This window comes from Rattus norvegicus, chromosome 17, assembly GCF_021556685.1.
Source record: "Rattus norvegicus strain SHRSP/BbbUtx chromosome 17, alternate assembly SHRSP_T2T, whole genome shotgun sequence".
In the NCBI taxonomy this organism is placed as follows: domain Eukaryota; kingdom Metazoa; phylum Chordata; class Mammalia; order Rodentia; family Muridae; genus Rattus; species Rattus norvegicus.
Window position 1 is genome coordinate 22,917,630 of NC_141550.1, and position 11,876 is coordinate 22,929,505.

Genomic DNA, 11,876 nt, shown 5'->3' on the forward strand with positions numbered 1-11,876 from the left:
GACGGACTGTAGGAGCAGAAGCAGCCGGAGCAAGATTCAAATAGCAAGTACTTGGGTAAGACAGCCAGGAAGCAGACAATCTAGTGATTAGAAAAATAGATTTAGGGCTGGAGAAATGGCTCAGCCGTTAAAGGCTAGGCTCACAACCAAAAATATAAGAAAAATAGATTTAGGGGTAATCCCCCCAGTAATTGTGCAAGAGCTGATTTAATAATCCATAGGACTCTGCCTCCGTTATTGGGGGGTCTGGCCGGGTCATTTTAGTAACTAATAGAGTTTATTAAAATCCATTTACAGACCACGATCAAAACAAGGGTTTGTTTCAGCTTACTACTCCCAGGTCACCGTCTCACAGAGGGAAGTCGAGGCAGGAAGTCAAACAGGGCAGGAGCCTGAAGGTGGGAAGGAAGGCAGAAGCCATGTGGTGGAATGCTACTTACTAAATTGCTTGCCCGTGGTTTTCTCATCGCCTGCTTCCTATAGAACCAGGACCACCTGCCTAGGGGCGGCACCACCCACAGCGAGCTGGGCTCGACCACATCAATCATCAATCAAGAAAATGCATCACAGACTTGTCTACAGACCGATTCAGTGGGGGAATCAGGGGGCATTTTCTTTATTGAGGTTTCCTCTTCAAAAATGACTCTAAAGGAAAAAAAATGACTCTGACTTATGTCAAGTTGACATAAAAGTGACTATCACAGTGGCCCTAAAATGGTTTTTTAAATGTGACAAAATAAACATAGGGTAAAATTGACCATTTTATTTATTGAAAGCGCGTACTTCCGTGGCATTAAGTAATTCACATTACACATCCATCAGCACGGTCCCCCTCACAACTCTGATCCCACTCAATATCTCCCCATCCCTTCTCTGCCCACCCCTCACACTTACCATCGACCTTTCTGTCTCTATGGCTCTGACACCATAGCCTCCTCTTATAATTGGAATTATATAGGTCCTTTTCATACCATAGCACCTTCAAAGCTTACACATGTGTTATAACCTAGGTTCAAATGTTTTTTCTTTCTTAAGTCATGTTTTATTCCTCTGTTCACATCAATGGATTCTCTCCACCACTGGGCTACAAGCCCTCACGTACAGATATTGCTGGGTCCCTGATTTCAAGTCTTTGACTGTATAACCAACTCAGCAGCAGAAGGCGGGTGATAACCTTTCTTAACTCGCTGAAAAACTTCCATATGGTTTTGCTAGCTGATGACAGAGAAGGGATCCAATTTCTCTATGTCCTCACAAACACGTTGGCTGGTTTGATTTGTTTGAGGTTTTTATTTTAATAGGAGACAATCTGTGTAATGGCATGTGATAGCTCACAATCGTGATCTGCGTTCTCTAGATATTAGGGACACCTGACATCTTTTGATGCGGTCCTGTTACTTGAGTCTGTTCTTTGTGGAATGTCTATCTGAGTCAATCATTTATTTCTAATCAAGTTTTTTGGGGAGTGTTTTTGAATTTGGCACATTATTTATATATTCTAAATGTTAGCCAATTACTATGCATATGATTTGCACACATTTTCTGGCCTCCTATTGACAGCCCTTCTACACTGATGACAGTAGCCTTTGATGCATAGAGATGAGACTGTGAATTCCAGACTCCATATTCCTCTTTGCCCCACCCTAGGCCTGGTCCCAACAATTAATCCTTGTCCTCCAAACTCTTACCAAACTGAGTGTGCTTGAAATGTTAGAGATTCCATCCAGGTTTCTGAAAGCTTACTTAAGCACAAAGCTTTCTGTTTCTGTCTGAATTCCAGTAGCCACACTGGGGTTCTGTTTCTCAGGCCCAACCTATCTTCCCTCTTACGAGAGAACTCTGCTGGCCCGTCACTCTGTGAACATGGCCTCTTTAGGAACTCTTGTTAAACTCCTACATGCCAGGCACTACTACCTTACGTATCTTACACGTGACATAACACCAGTAACAAACACATGTTTCACTCCAGTAATTCTTACAGCAGCCTGATGAGGTGTGTGTGTTTGGACCCCACCCACCCAAGTCTACACCAGCAGAGTTGATAAGCTGCTGTGGGTAATGCAGTTAATAAGTGGCAGACTGAACATTTAACTAACAGAATACTCTTCCAGATTGAACACACTTAACAACTGTAAGCTGTCACCAAGGTGGCATCGTCCCTTAACACATATTCTGGGCTTTAAGTTATCCCACACTTGGGCATCTTCAGTACTGTTAGTTTCCAGCATAGTGCATTCTTTTAGGCTTCACTTAGACATCATGGCTTCTCTCCCAGCATTTCTTTTCTTTCCTTTGGCTCACAGAAACAACTTACATTCTATCCTCATGTGAGTGAGTTGTGAACCTTCCTACCTATTCATCCATTCCTACCTAGTGCTTGGTCCCTAAGAACTCCTGAGCTGGTCAGGGATAACACACCACCTTCAGGCATCCCCTCTGAGGGCTATGAGGCACCACCACCTCTTCCCCTCCTGTGTCAACAAAGCTTGGAGAGCCGAGAAGAGCCGCCACTGTCCTCTTAGGTACCAAAACCAACAGCAACACACATCATTACTTTAGCTTCAGGACAGATCTTTAGCTTCTTCACAGATCTGATCTCTCGGCCATCTCAAAGAAAGCAACAGTCCCGTCATATACTCTCATACCCTTCTTTGCTGATGATATGTTGGGGGCTTCTATCCATTCACCAAGATGGGTCACAGAGTATTAGATAGGGAGAAATATCCCTCATTCCACGAAGCAAGATGACTTATTAAAACAACGAATGGTGCCGGAAGATGACTGACTCCCTATAGATCTGTGGGAAGATGTTCACAAACAGTCCCCGTGCTTGCTTTTCACCTGCTGTCTTCTGGTATCCCATGGAATCTGAGGTGAAAGCAGCTCCTGGCTTCCATGATACTAACAATCATCTTGACCTCTTGTTCATGCAGGATCCTTTGGCGCTACGTTCAGACCGGAAACTGGGTGTACCCCGTGTTTGCCTCCCTCAGCCCGCTGGGTATTATTCTCTTCTTCTCAGCCAGTTACATCCTGAGTGCCAGCCTCTACCTGTTTGGAGAGAAGATCAATCACTGGAAATGGGGTCAGTGCTTCTCTCTTTTCCACAGCCCACAGAGAGTCTTCTTACTGGTTCTCTACTCTTCCCCCAAACCAAAGGAAAACTCAGTCCAAACTCAGTCCCACTACTAGGTACCTTTGGTCACAGGGCTCAAGTGGATCCTATGAACACAGGCAAAACAAAATCCGGGTACACATTGGCATTTCCTCAGAGAATTCTATGTGTTTCCTCTCTTCCTTCAAATAACATCTCATTTAACTCAAATACCAAATCTTCTTTACAGCTTTAGGACCCAAAGAGCAAAGTGATAACCCTTCCAGCAGGAGAGGGAAAATCCTATAAGGGTCTTTGCTCACCCCAATGGGGGCTTCGAGGGACATAAACTGTTAAAATAGACTTCCTTTTGGCCAGAAAAGCATGACTTTCATTCTAAACTACAAGACATAGCTTATCCTGTGCCAAATATGAGCGAGCATGAACCCAGAACCATGGACTCAGGTAGCCCGGAATGACATATACTCCTCCTCTACTGAAGTCACGGGAACTTACAGAGTCACAGAACAAAGGGCAATCACAAACCATTACATTTAACCAAATACTGAGGCTTTGGTGAGGACAGCAGGTGGGTGAGCCCGTGGGCTACGGCAAAATAGGAAAAACTCTGCCATCAGTTTCAGATATTATCTGATGACTCTTAGCTTGGGGGAGAGTGGAAGCCAGTAATCTGCCAAGTTAATCCATTCCAAAGGCTTTGTGTGACAGGCAAAGGCCAGACACAGAAGTAGGCGACAAATGGCTATTAAGGGGAGCAAAGACATTCTGAAACAATCGTGGTGCAACATTCCTAGGATTTGGGGGTGATATCTTATGGGTCAGTTCTGCAAGGGAGCATGCAGAAATTCCACCCTGGTTCGTATATAAGGCGAAGAATCTCTACAGTCTCACCTACCATTCAGCCATCAGCCACACTGCTCCATCAAAACAGAAATAGCATCTCCCGCCCATTCTCTGAATTCATGCAAAGCATAAATTTGTGGATGCAACAAGCGGGCAGTTCCCAGGGGCCCAGAGTGAGTTACTTCTGGGGGGCAGGGAAGACCTCGGAGATTTGTCACACTTACTTCTCTTGGAACATTTAGTTTATGAAACTCTTAAAGGGAGTGTTTTCTGTAAAAGTAAACAGTTAAAATGAGATGCTCCAAACAAGGAAACAAAACTAACTCAAACAACAACAAAAACCTCTTAAAACCAATATTTCAAACCCAAGATTCCAATCCCAGGGAATTCACTGGGGTGTGGGAGTGGGGATTGGGATTTTAAAAGTACTGGTATCTAATTCTAATGAGTTAGGTAGGGGTCCTTGAATTTCTGGGTAAAGATACCTATCATCTATTTTTCTACCTATCTATCTATCATCTGTCTGTCTGTCTGTCTGTCTGTCTGTCTGTTTATCTATCTTCCTTCATTCATTTATTGGGTTTTTTTTCAAGACTGTTTTTCTATACAGCCCTGGCTGTCCTGTACAGCACTCTGTAGACAAGGCTGGCCTCAAACTTACAGAGACCCTCCTGCCTCTGTCTCCATAGTGCTAACATGTGCTCCCACACTGGGTTAAGATTTCTGATGATTTTCAAAATTTGTATTTAAAAAAAAAGGGGGAAAGAGGAGGGAGAAAGGGAAGGAAAAAGAGGAGAAGTAATCTGCTTGAAGTCCAGCGGGTAGAAATACAGAGAAAATGAAGTCACTTAGAGATGATCGAGAACAGTAGATTTTTAAGTCACTTGTGTTGAGTTTGAGGATGATTGATGTTTTACATTATTTCTGCACAAGAGCGAATGTTGAGCATCTTGAATTAAAACATGAAGCATCACTCCAAAATTCTTGGGAATCTGACACCCTCTGGCCTCTGAGAGTATTTGCCCACCCATGGTGTACATAAAGTTACACAGACAGACTTGCACATAAATAAAAATAACAAATACATTTTTAACAAAACAAAATCTCACTGCCTTTATCATCCTTCAAATCCCCAGGACAGCGAGTTCCTACCAGGCCCCACTGCTGTGCTTTGTGTCCTGTTTTTCTCACAGTCGGGTCTCAATGAGCAAGTTAGCTAACATGAGCAAACAAGCACACTCATACCAAGAGCATGCGCGTAGTGTGCAGGGCAGAGATTAGGACAGCCAATGACGTGTCTCCCCTCCAGCTCCACATTCATGAGATGAAACCCAGATGCAAAGTCTCCTTGGATCAGAATAGAATAGCAGTTACATCCTGAACAAATTATTGTTTATTGCAAAGAGCCAAATGATTAGGGAGAAAAGGCAGTGAGGGGAGGTGATGGTTGACACACGTCTATAGTGCTCCTGATAGAGAGGCTGAGGCAGGAAGATCGGTCACAAGTTCGAGAGCCAGCCCAAGCTACTGTCTCAGAGCTGGGAAAAGTATCAGAAGGGAAACTAGATCCCGCAGCATTCCATTGGCAGTGAATGCTTTTAAATGACTGGGAGCCCCAGAGAATCACTCATGTGAATTTATACCCTTCCTTTCTGCACATACTTTAAGGGCTCCTCCAGCTTACAACAGAAAGCCCCAGCCAGTCCTCAAAGCATGCAGATTCTCTCTGACTCAGTTCCTATCTTTGTGTTTTCTCATCATCTTCCTCTCCCTCCCTCCACACTGGTATTGCTTCTTCAAACAACCCCCTTGTTATACACACATGTATAAAAATTAGAAACTAGGATCTACATATGAAAACTTGTGTTTGTCTCTCTTGAGTGTGGGTCACTCACTATAATTTACAGATCCACGTATTTTCTGGTCATTTCACAGCTGAGGAGCTTTCCATTGAGTGTTTAGCCTCACTTTCGATATCCATTCATCTGCTGCTGCTGAATCTAAATGCAACCATCTGCCAATTTGTGATTAGAATGACAATCAGCATGGATGAATGCCCAAATATTTTTATGGTAGAATATAGTAATATAGTCTCTCTTTATATGCCCAGAAGTGGTACAAGGGGGTCATATGGTAGTTACATTTTAAGAATTGTTTTGCTGTTCTTAAGAAACCTCCATACAGATGTTCATAGTGGTGACCCCAGTTCATATTCCCATTAGAAGTGAACAAGGGTTCTTCCCCATAACATTCTAAACAGCATTTGTTGTTGCTTGTTTCCTTGATCATAGCCATGCTGGCTGAGATAAAATGGAATTTTCTTTTGTCTTTCCTTGATGGCTAAGGGTATTGAGCAACTTTTAAACTATTTATTGACTATGTTTCCTCTTTTCTGAACTATTTAGTTCATTATCCTACTTTTGAATTGATAGCTTTGTTTGGGGGAGTTTAAGCTTCTGAGTTCTTTATGTATGTGAGATATTAACCCCCAACTGAAGCATAGCTGGCCATGCTCATCTCCCATTCTGTAGGCCGTCTGCCTACTCTCCTGCTATCTGCTGCCATTCTGGGATCTAGAGCATGGAACACTGCAGACCACACCTAGCATAGCTCTGAGTCCCACAGAGAGGAAGAGACTGAGAGCTGAAGGGGAAAAAATTCAAGGTAGAAGTGATAGCAATTAGCGACAGGCACTGTGGCTAATGAGCTACAGAGAGGTTATCAACTTCAAAGCTTGTGCCAACATTGGTGATCGTGAAATATGGAAATGCCAACTTAGATGTTGGCTAAGTGGAACCCATTCTAGGAATGCCATACTATATTTAGTTTCTTTTTCTTTAAAAGATATATTTATTTATTTTATGTATGTGAGTACACTGTCGCTGTCTTCAGACACACCAGAAGAGGGCATTGGATTCCATTACAGATGTTATGAGCCGCTATATGGTTGCCAGGAATTGAACTCAGGACCTCTGGAAGAGCAGCAGTCAGTGCTCTTAACCACTGAGCCATCTCTCCAGCCCCCATACTATAGTTTCTACAGAAGAATGAGCCTATTATGTGCTTGATACCAATCCTGTGCCAATACTGATGTAAACTGATTTGGGAGATGCCATGGAAGACCCTGATTAGGGCAGACTTTCATTTTCTATTTCCTCTCTATCTTGATGCAATCTCTTTATCTCCATCTGCAAAGTCTCTGCATATTCCCTTGGATGTATACAGTACACCGTGCTCTTCCAAAGGAGCAACAACTGCAGGAGGGGGCGGAAGGCTGATTTGAGAATGCCCTGCAGATTGATAGCATTACTGAGTATCTGGCTAACCACACACACACACACACACACACACACACACACACACACACACACACACACACGGGAGGAGACTAGCTTGCTTCTTCTCTCTGGAGCAGTGGTGGCTGTTTATCAGAGTTATTCTCTCCTTGTGAAAAGGTGTTTTTGACTTCTTACTGCCCCATCTGGGTGAATCTCAACCCACTCAAGAATACCTATTAGGGAAACCTATTTGAGGTGTCTCTGTGTCTGTCTGTACAGGTGCCACAGTGAAGCCACGGATGAAGAAGAATTGACTACACACTGTTTTCCAAGAAACATGGAAGAAGAAACTTAAGAACTGGTCCAATTTCTATTATTCTCCTTCTTCTTATTTCTTTTTGGACCAGGGTGGAATTGCTTGGGGAGATAAAAAGGATGGAGAATGTTGCATAGTTTTAATAAAGAGCATGAAGGGAGCTTGGCTTGGGATCTCCTGGTTTTCTAAAAGACTGACCAATAATTCTTCACATGTCAGAATCTGTTATGTTTGTCTGACCTCCATGGGAGATTTTGTTTCTGGCTAAAATAAAGGCTAAATAAGCTTATTTTAAACTTGCTGCTGGACCGTTTAGAGAATGGGTGTGGGGACAGGAACCTAGAGACATTAAAATCACTTTACGTTCAAAGGGCTATGGGGAAGGCCCAGATGACATGCTACATACATCAAAATCATTGTCAAGCTGGAATAGCGGTGCACACAGGGCATTCCCAGCACACTGGAGGCTAAATCACGAAGATCATGAGTTCAAGGTTGGCCTGGGCTGCAGAGTAAGACCCTGTCTTTAGAAGACCAAAAATAATTATTAAAAAAGTTGTTGTCAGAGGCGAATGCTAGCAGCCAACCATTGAACTGAGAACTGGGTCCCCGATGGAGGAATTAGAGAAAGAGTTGAAGGAGCTGAAGGGGCTTGCAACCCCATAAGAACAATAATACCAACCAACCAGAGCTCCCAGGGACTAAACCACTACCCAAAAACTACACATGGACAGACCCATGACTCCAGCTGCACATGTAGCAGAGGACAGCCTTGTTGGGCACCAATGGAAGGAGAAGCCCTTGGTCCTGCCAAAGCTGGACCCCCCAGTGTAGGGGAATGTCAGGGTGGGGAGGTAGGAAGCAGGGATGGTTGGGGAGGAGGAACACCCTTATAGAAGAAGGGATAGGGGGCTCATGGACAGGAAACCGGGAAAGGGATAACATTTGAAGTGTAAATAAAAACAAAAAGTTGTTTTCACAATGAAGAGTGACTTCTTCTCCCAGATCACCTAATACCCAACACTGGGCAGTTTTTCAATAATCCCCACTTCTCTAAAAATAAGTATGTATTTTTAATAAGCTAAGTTGTTTTCATTGATTTCTGACCTATTTTCCCTTGATTTAGAAGTGTACAGAAGCTCTCTTTGCCCCATCTACTGCGAGAATGAAGACCATTCTCAGCAATCAGACTGTCGACATCATTCCAGAAAATGTGGACATCACTCTGAAGGGGCCCAGGGGAACTCTGAGGAGGGATTTCAATCACATCAGTGTAAAGCTGAGTCTTCTTGGACAGCAAAAGGAAAGGCTCCGTGTTGACGATGGTGGGGTAACAGGAAGGAACTAGCCACTGTCAGAACCACCTCAGTCGTGTTCAGAACACGATCAAAGGTGTGACACTGGGCCTCCGTTACAAGATGAGGTCTGTGGATGCTCACTTCCCTATCAGCGTCATTATTCAGGAGAATGGATCTTTGGTTGAAATCTGAAATTTCTTGGGTGAAGAATATATCTGCAGGGTTCAGATGAGGACAGGTGTTGCTTATTCTGTCTCTCAAGCCCAGAAGGATGAGTTAATCCTTGAAGGAAATGATATTGAGCATGTTTCAAATTCAGGGGCTCCGATTCAGCGAGCCACAACAGTTAGAAACAAAGATAACAGAAAGTTTGTGGATGGCATCTGTGTGTCTGAGAAGGGAACCGTGCAGCAGCTGGACAAGTGAGACCTCAGTTTCCTAGCTCCAGAAACAAGATCCTGATCACAAGTACAATTTGGGCTCTTTGGGAACAATAAAAGACTTATATATTGAAAAAAAAAGTGTACAGAAATATAACCTGGTGGCAGCTAACTTTATAATAACGACTAATAAAAAAATGGCAGCAAAGTCTCTGGGACAGTGAGAATAATTTATGACAAGTGGTGGGAAGTCCCACTCTCTCCTGAGCAAACATTTGGGGTGGGAATTACTGACTAATGTGGAATAAGGGGGTGTCATATGGCTCTCATTTGGATACTGGTTTGCAGAGAGGCATGGGTAAGTTATCGGGAAGTCAGTGTGTATGCCATATGCAGACAGGACTTTAGCTGGGAAGAAGGGTAACTGTGAGGGTGCTGAGGAGCTCCTTGGCTGACCAGGTGACTCTCAAGAGCTCACGAAGCCTTTCCTTTCCCTGGTGGCTTTTAGGCCCAGCTTTGTCACTGCTGTATACGTGTTTTTACGGAGAACAGGGTCTTATAAAAATAATCCCTTTTAAGAGATCATGCATTTTAACCATATTTCCTTCCCGAGAACATCACATTTCTCCCCACCCCCGCCAGCTCCCCTTCTGACTTCATCTCCCCCCTCCACCCTCACCACCCCCACCACGGTTCCGTGTGTCTGTATATAATCTAGGATCCACATAGGAGAAAATCCACATCTGTCTTTCTGAGTTCGGCTTGTTTCCCTTAGTTTGATGATCTCTGGGTACGTCCGCTTTCCAGCAAAGGATGCCATTTCTCTCTTTATGAGTGACTGAAACTGCATTTCGATAAAGATTTATTTTTCAGGTTTCTTGTATTTCTGGGTTAGGGTTTGCACACGCGGGATTAAAGCGCTTGGTTGGACCACCCATATTCTTTAAGGGGAAATAGCTATTCTTGCTTTAGTGGGAGTGGGCTCTGCGAGCACCACAGTGCAGGTCCTCCTCCAGACGCGCAGTAGTTACGTCATCAGCCCCGAGCTTCAGGCGTCAGATTTCATTCTCTGCTGTGTCAGTTGTTTTGGGTTTTTTTTGTCATTTTTTTTTATACAAACCTATACATTTCCAACAAGAGGGAATCTTACCTGGGAAAATACTTCCATAAGACTGGCCTGTAGGCAAGTCTACAGAGCATTGTCTTAACTGAGGACTCATATGGGAGGACACAACTGTTGTGGGTGGTGTCAGCCTGGATAGGTAATCTTGGGCTGTATAAGGAAGGTTGAGCAAGCCATGGAGAGGAAGAGCTGTATCCCAACTTCCCTCTGTAACGAATTGTTTCCTGAAAGTTTAAGGAAAATACACCCTTTACTCCCCAAGTTGCTTTTGGTCATGCTGTTTTCTCACAACAATAGAAGCCCTAAGACATGAGTAAAAAGGGCTATCATATTCAGGAGTAGCCACAAGTGACAGAGAGGCTCACATGAAATTACAGCAATAGCCCATCAAAAAACACGTGCCAAGCCTGTCTCTGTGAGACCCCTCAGGAGGGCAGGCCTCCATCTGTATTGTCTCTTTTGGGTTTGTGGGTGCTGGGGCCACCTCTGTACCAGGCCATATATGAGTGGACTGAGGCTTGTCTCTATACAGACCACAGCTAAGATAATGTTTCTGCTTCATGCAACTCTTCTGTATAGGTGTCCTGAAGGCCAGGTCACAGTAGATCTGTGACACTTCCCAGATGAGTCATGCAGGGAGGGATCTTTGACTCTAAAGCTGCCTCGTAATTTTTTTAAAATGGCATTTTGCTTTAGCTCATGTCTGGTACCAAAGACTGAGGGCTTAGTCCACAACACTCCCCACCTCCCAACTGTCATAGCCCCTACTTGTCCCTCCTCCTTCTGGTCTTTCTTTATTGTGGATAGTAAGATGTGAATTTTCTCAGGTTCTCTTTTTTTTTTTTTTTTTTTTTTTTGGTTTTTAGAATCATGTATACACAGGCATGCACGCACACATGCACTAACTTGCTCAAAGGCACATAAGTGGCCTGAAGAGGACTTGAACTCCTCTGGAGTTAGGGTTAGAGGTGGTTGTGAGCCACGTGCCTTCGGTACTGCAAACTGAACTCCAGTCCTTTGCAAGCGAAGTATATGTTCTTAACCACTGAGCCGTCTCCTTGGTGATCGCTTCATTTTAAGTCACGGTTACCACCTTGTGTGTTGCCTTCACACTGGGAGGAGAGAGCCCTCCTGAACAGATGTTGGCTTCTCCCTTTCCATTCCGTTCCCAGAGCTTTCTTCCTGTCATCATTACCGAAGTCTGTGGGCGTTTTCCCTGCCCGCAACCCATCTCCTACCACAATTGTTCTCGCCACTCTGCCCAGTTTAACTGCTGACATTTCTAGCCATGGGTACTTATCTGCCACAGTCCTCCTAGGGTCACTTTCTGAAAATGCAATGATCAGTGTCTGGTGGTGGGAACATATGATTGGGTCCTCTGTGCTCACATGGGTTGGGAGCGGGCACCAAGGTGGGACGTACTTTGGCTTCCGACCTAACATCATATAGTGGAGGCTGGGTACAAGGGGACACCAGAAAATCCCTTAAAAGGTTATGAAAGTATAGAAGAGTGGAATTGGGGT

At 44.1% G+C, this 11,876-nt stretch overlaps 1 protein-coding gene and 1 pseudogene across 5 annotated transcripts in view; both read left to right on the top strand.

Moving 5' to 3' along the window:
- Nucleotides 1–7,848, top strand: part of Adtrp (androgen-dependent TFPI-regulating protein) — an 86,526-nt gene extending 78,678 nt beyond the window's left edge. For 3 of the 5 annotated variants that reach the window (XM_087591009.1, XM_087591011.1, XM_087591010.1), the window contains 2 exons: nt 2,934–3,085; nt 7,516–7,712. In XM_087591009.1, the coding sequence (XP_087447135.1) occupies nt 2,934–3,085; nt 7,516–7,550 (187 nt within the window). In that variant the 3' untranslated portion in view covers nt 7,551–7,712. 5 annotated transcript variants of the gene reach the window in all.
- Nucleotides 7,849–8,717: 869 nt separating this feature from the next.
- LOC148000070 (large ribosomal subunit protein uL6 pseudogene) lies at nt 8,718–9,276 on the top strand (annotated as a pseudogene).
- Nucleotides 9,277–11,876: the final 2,600 nt, after the last annotated feature.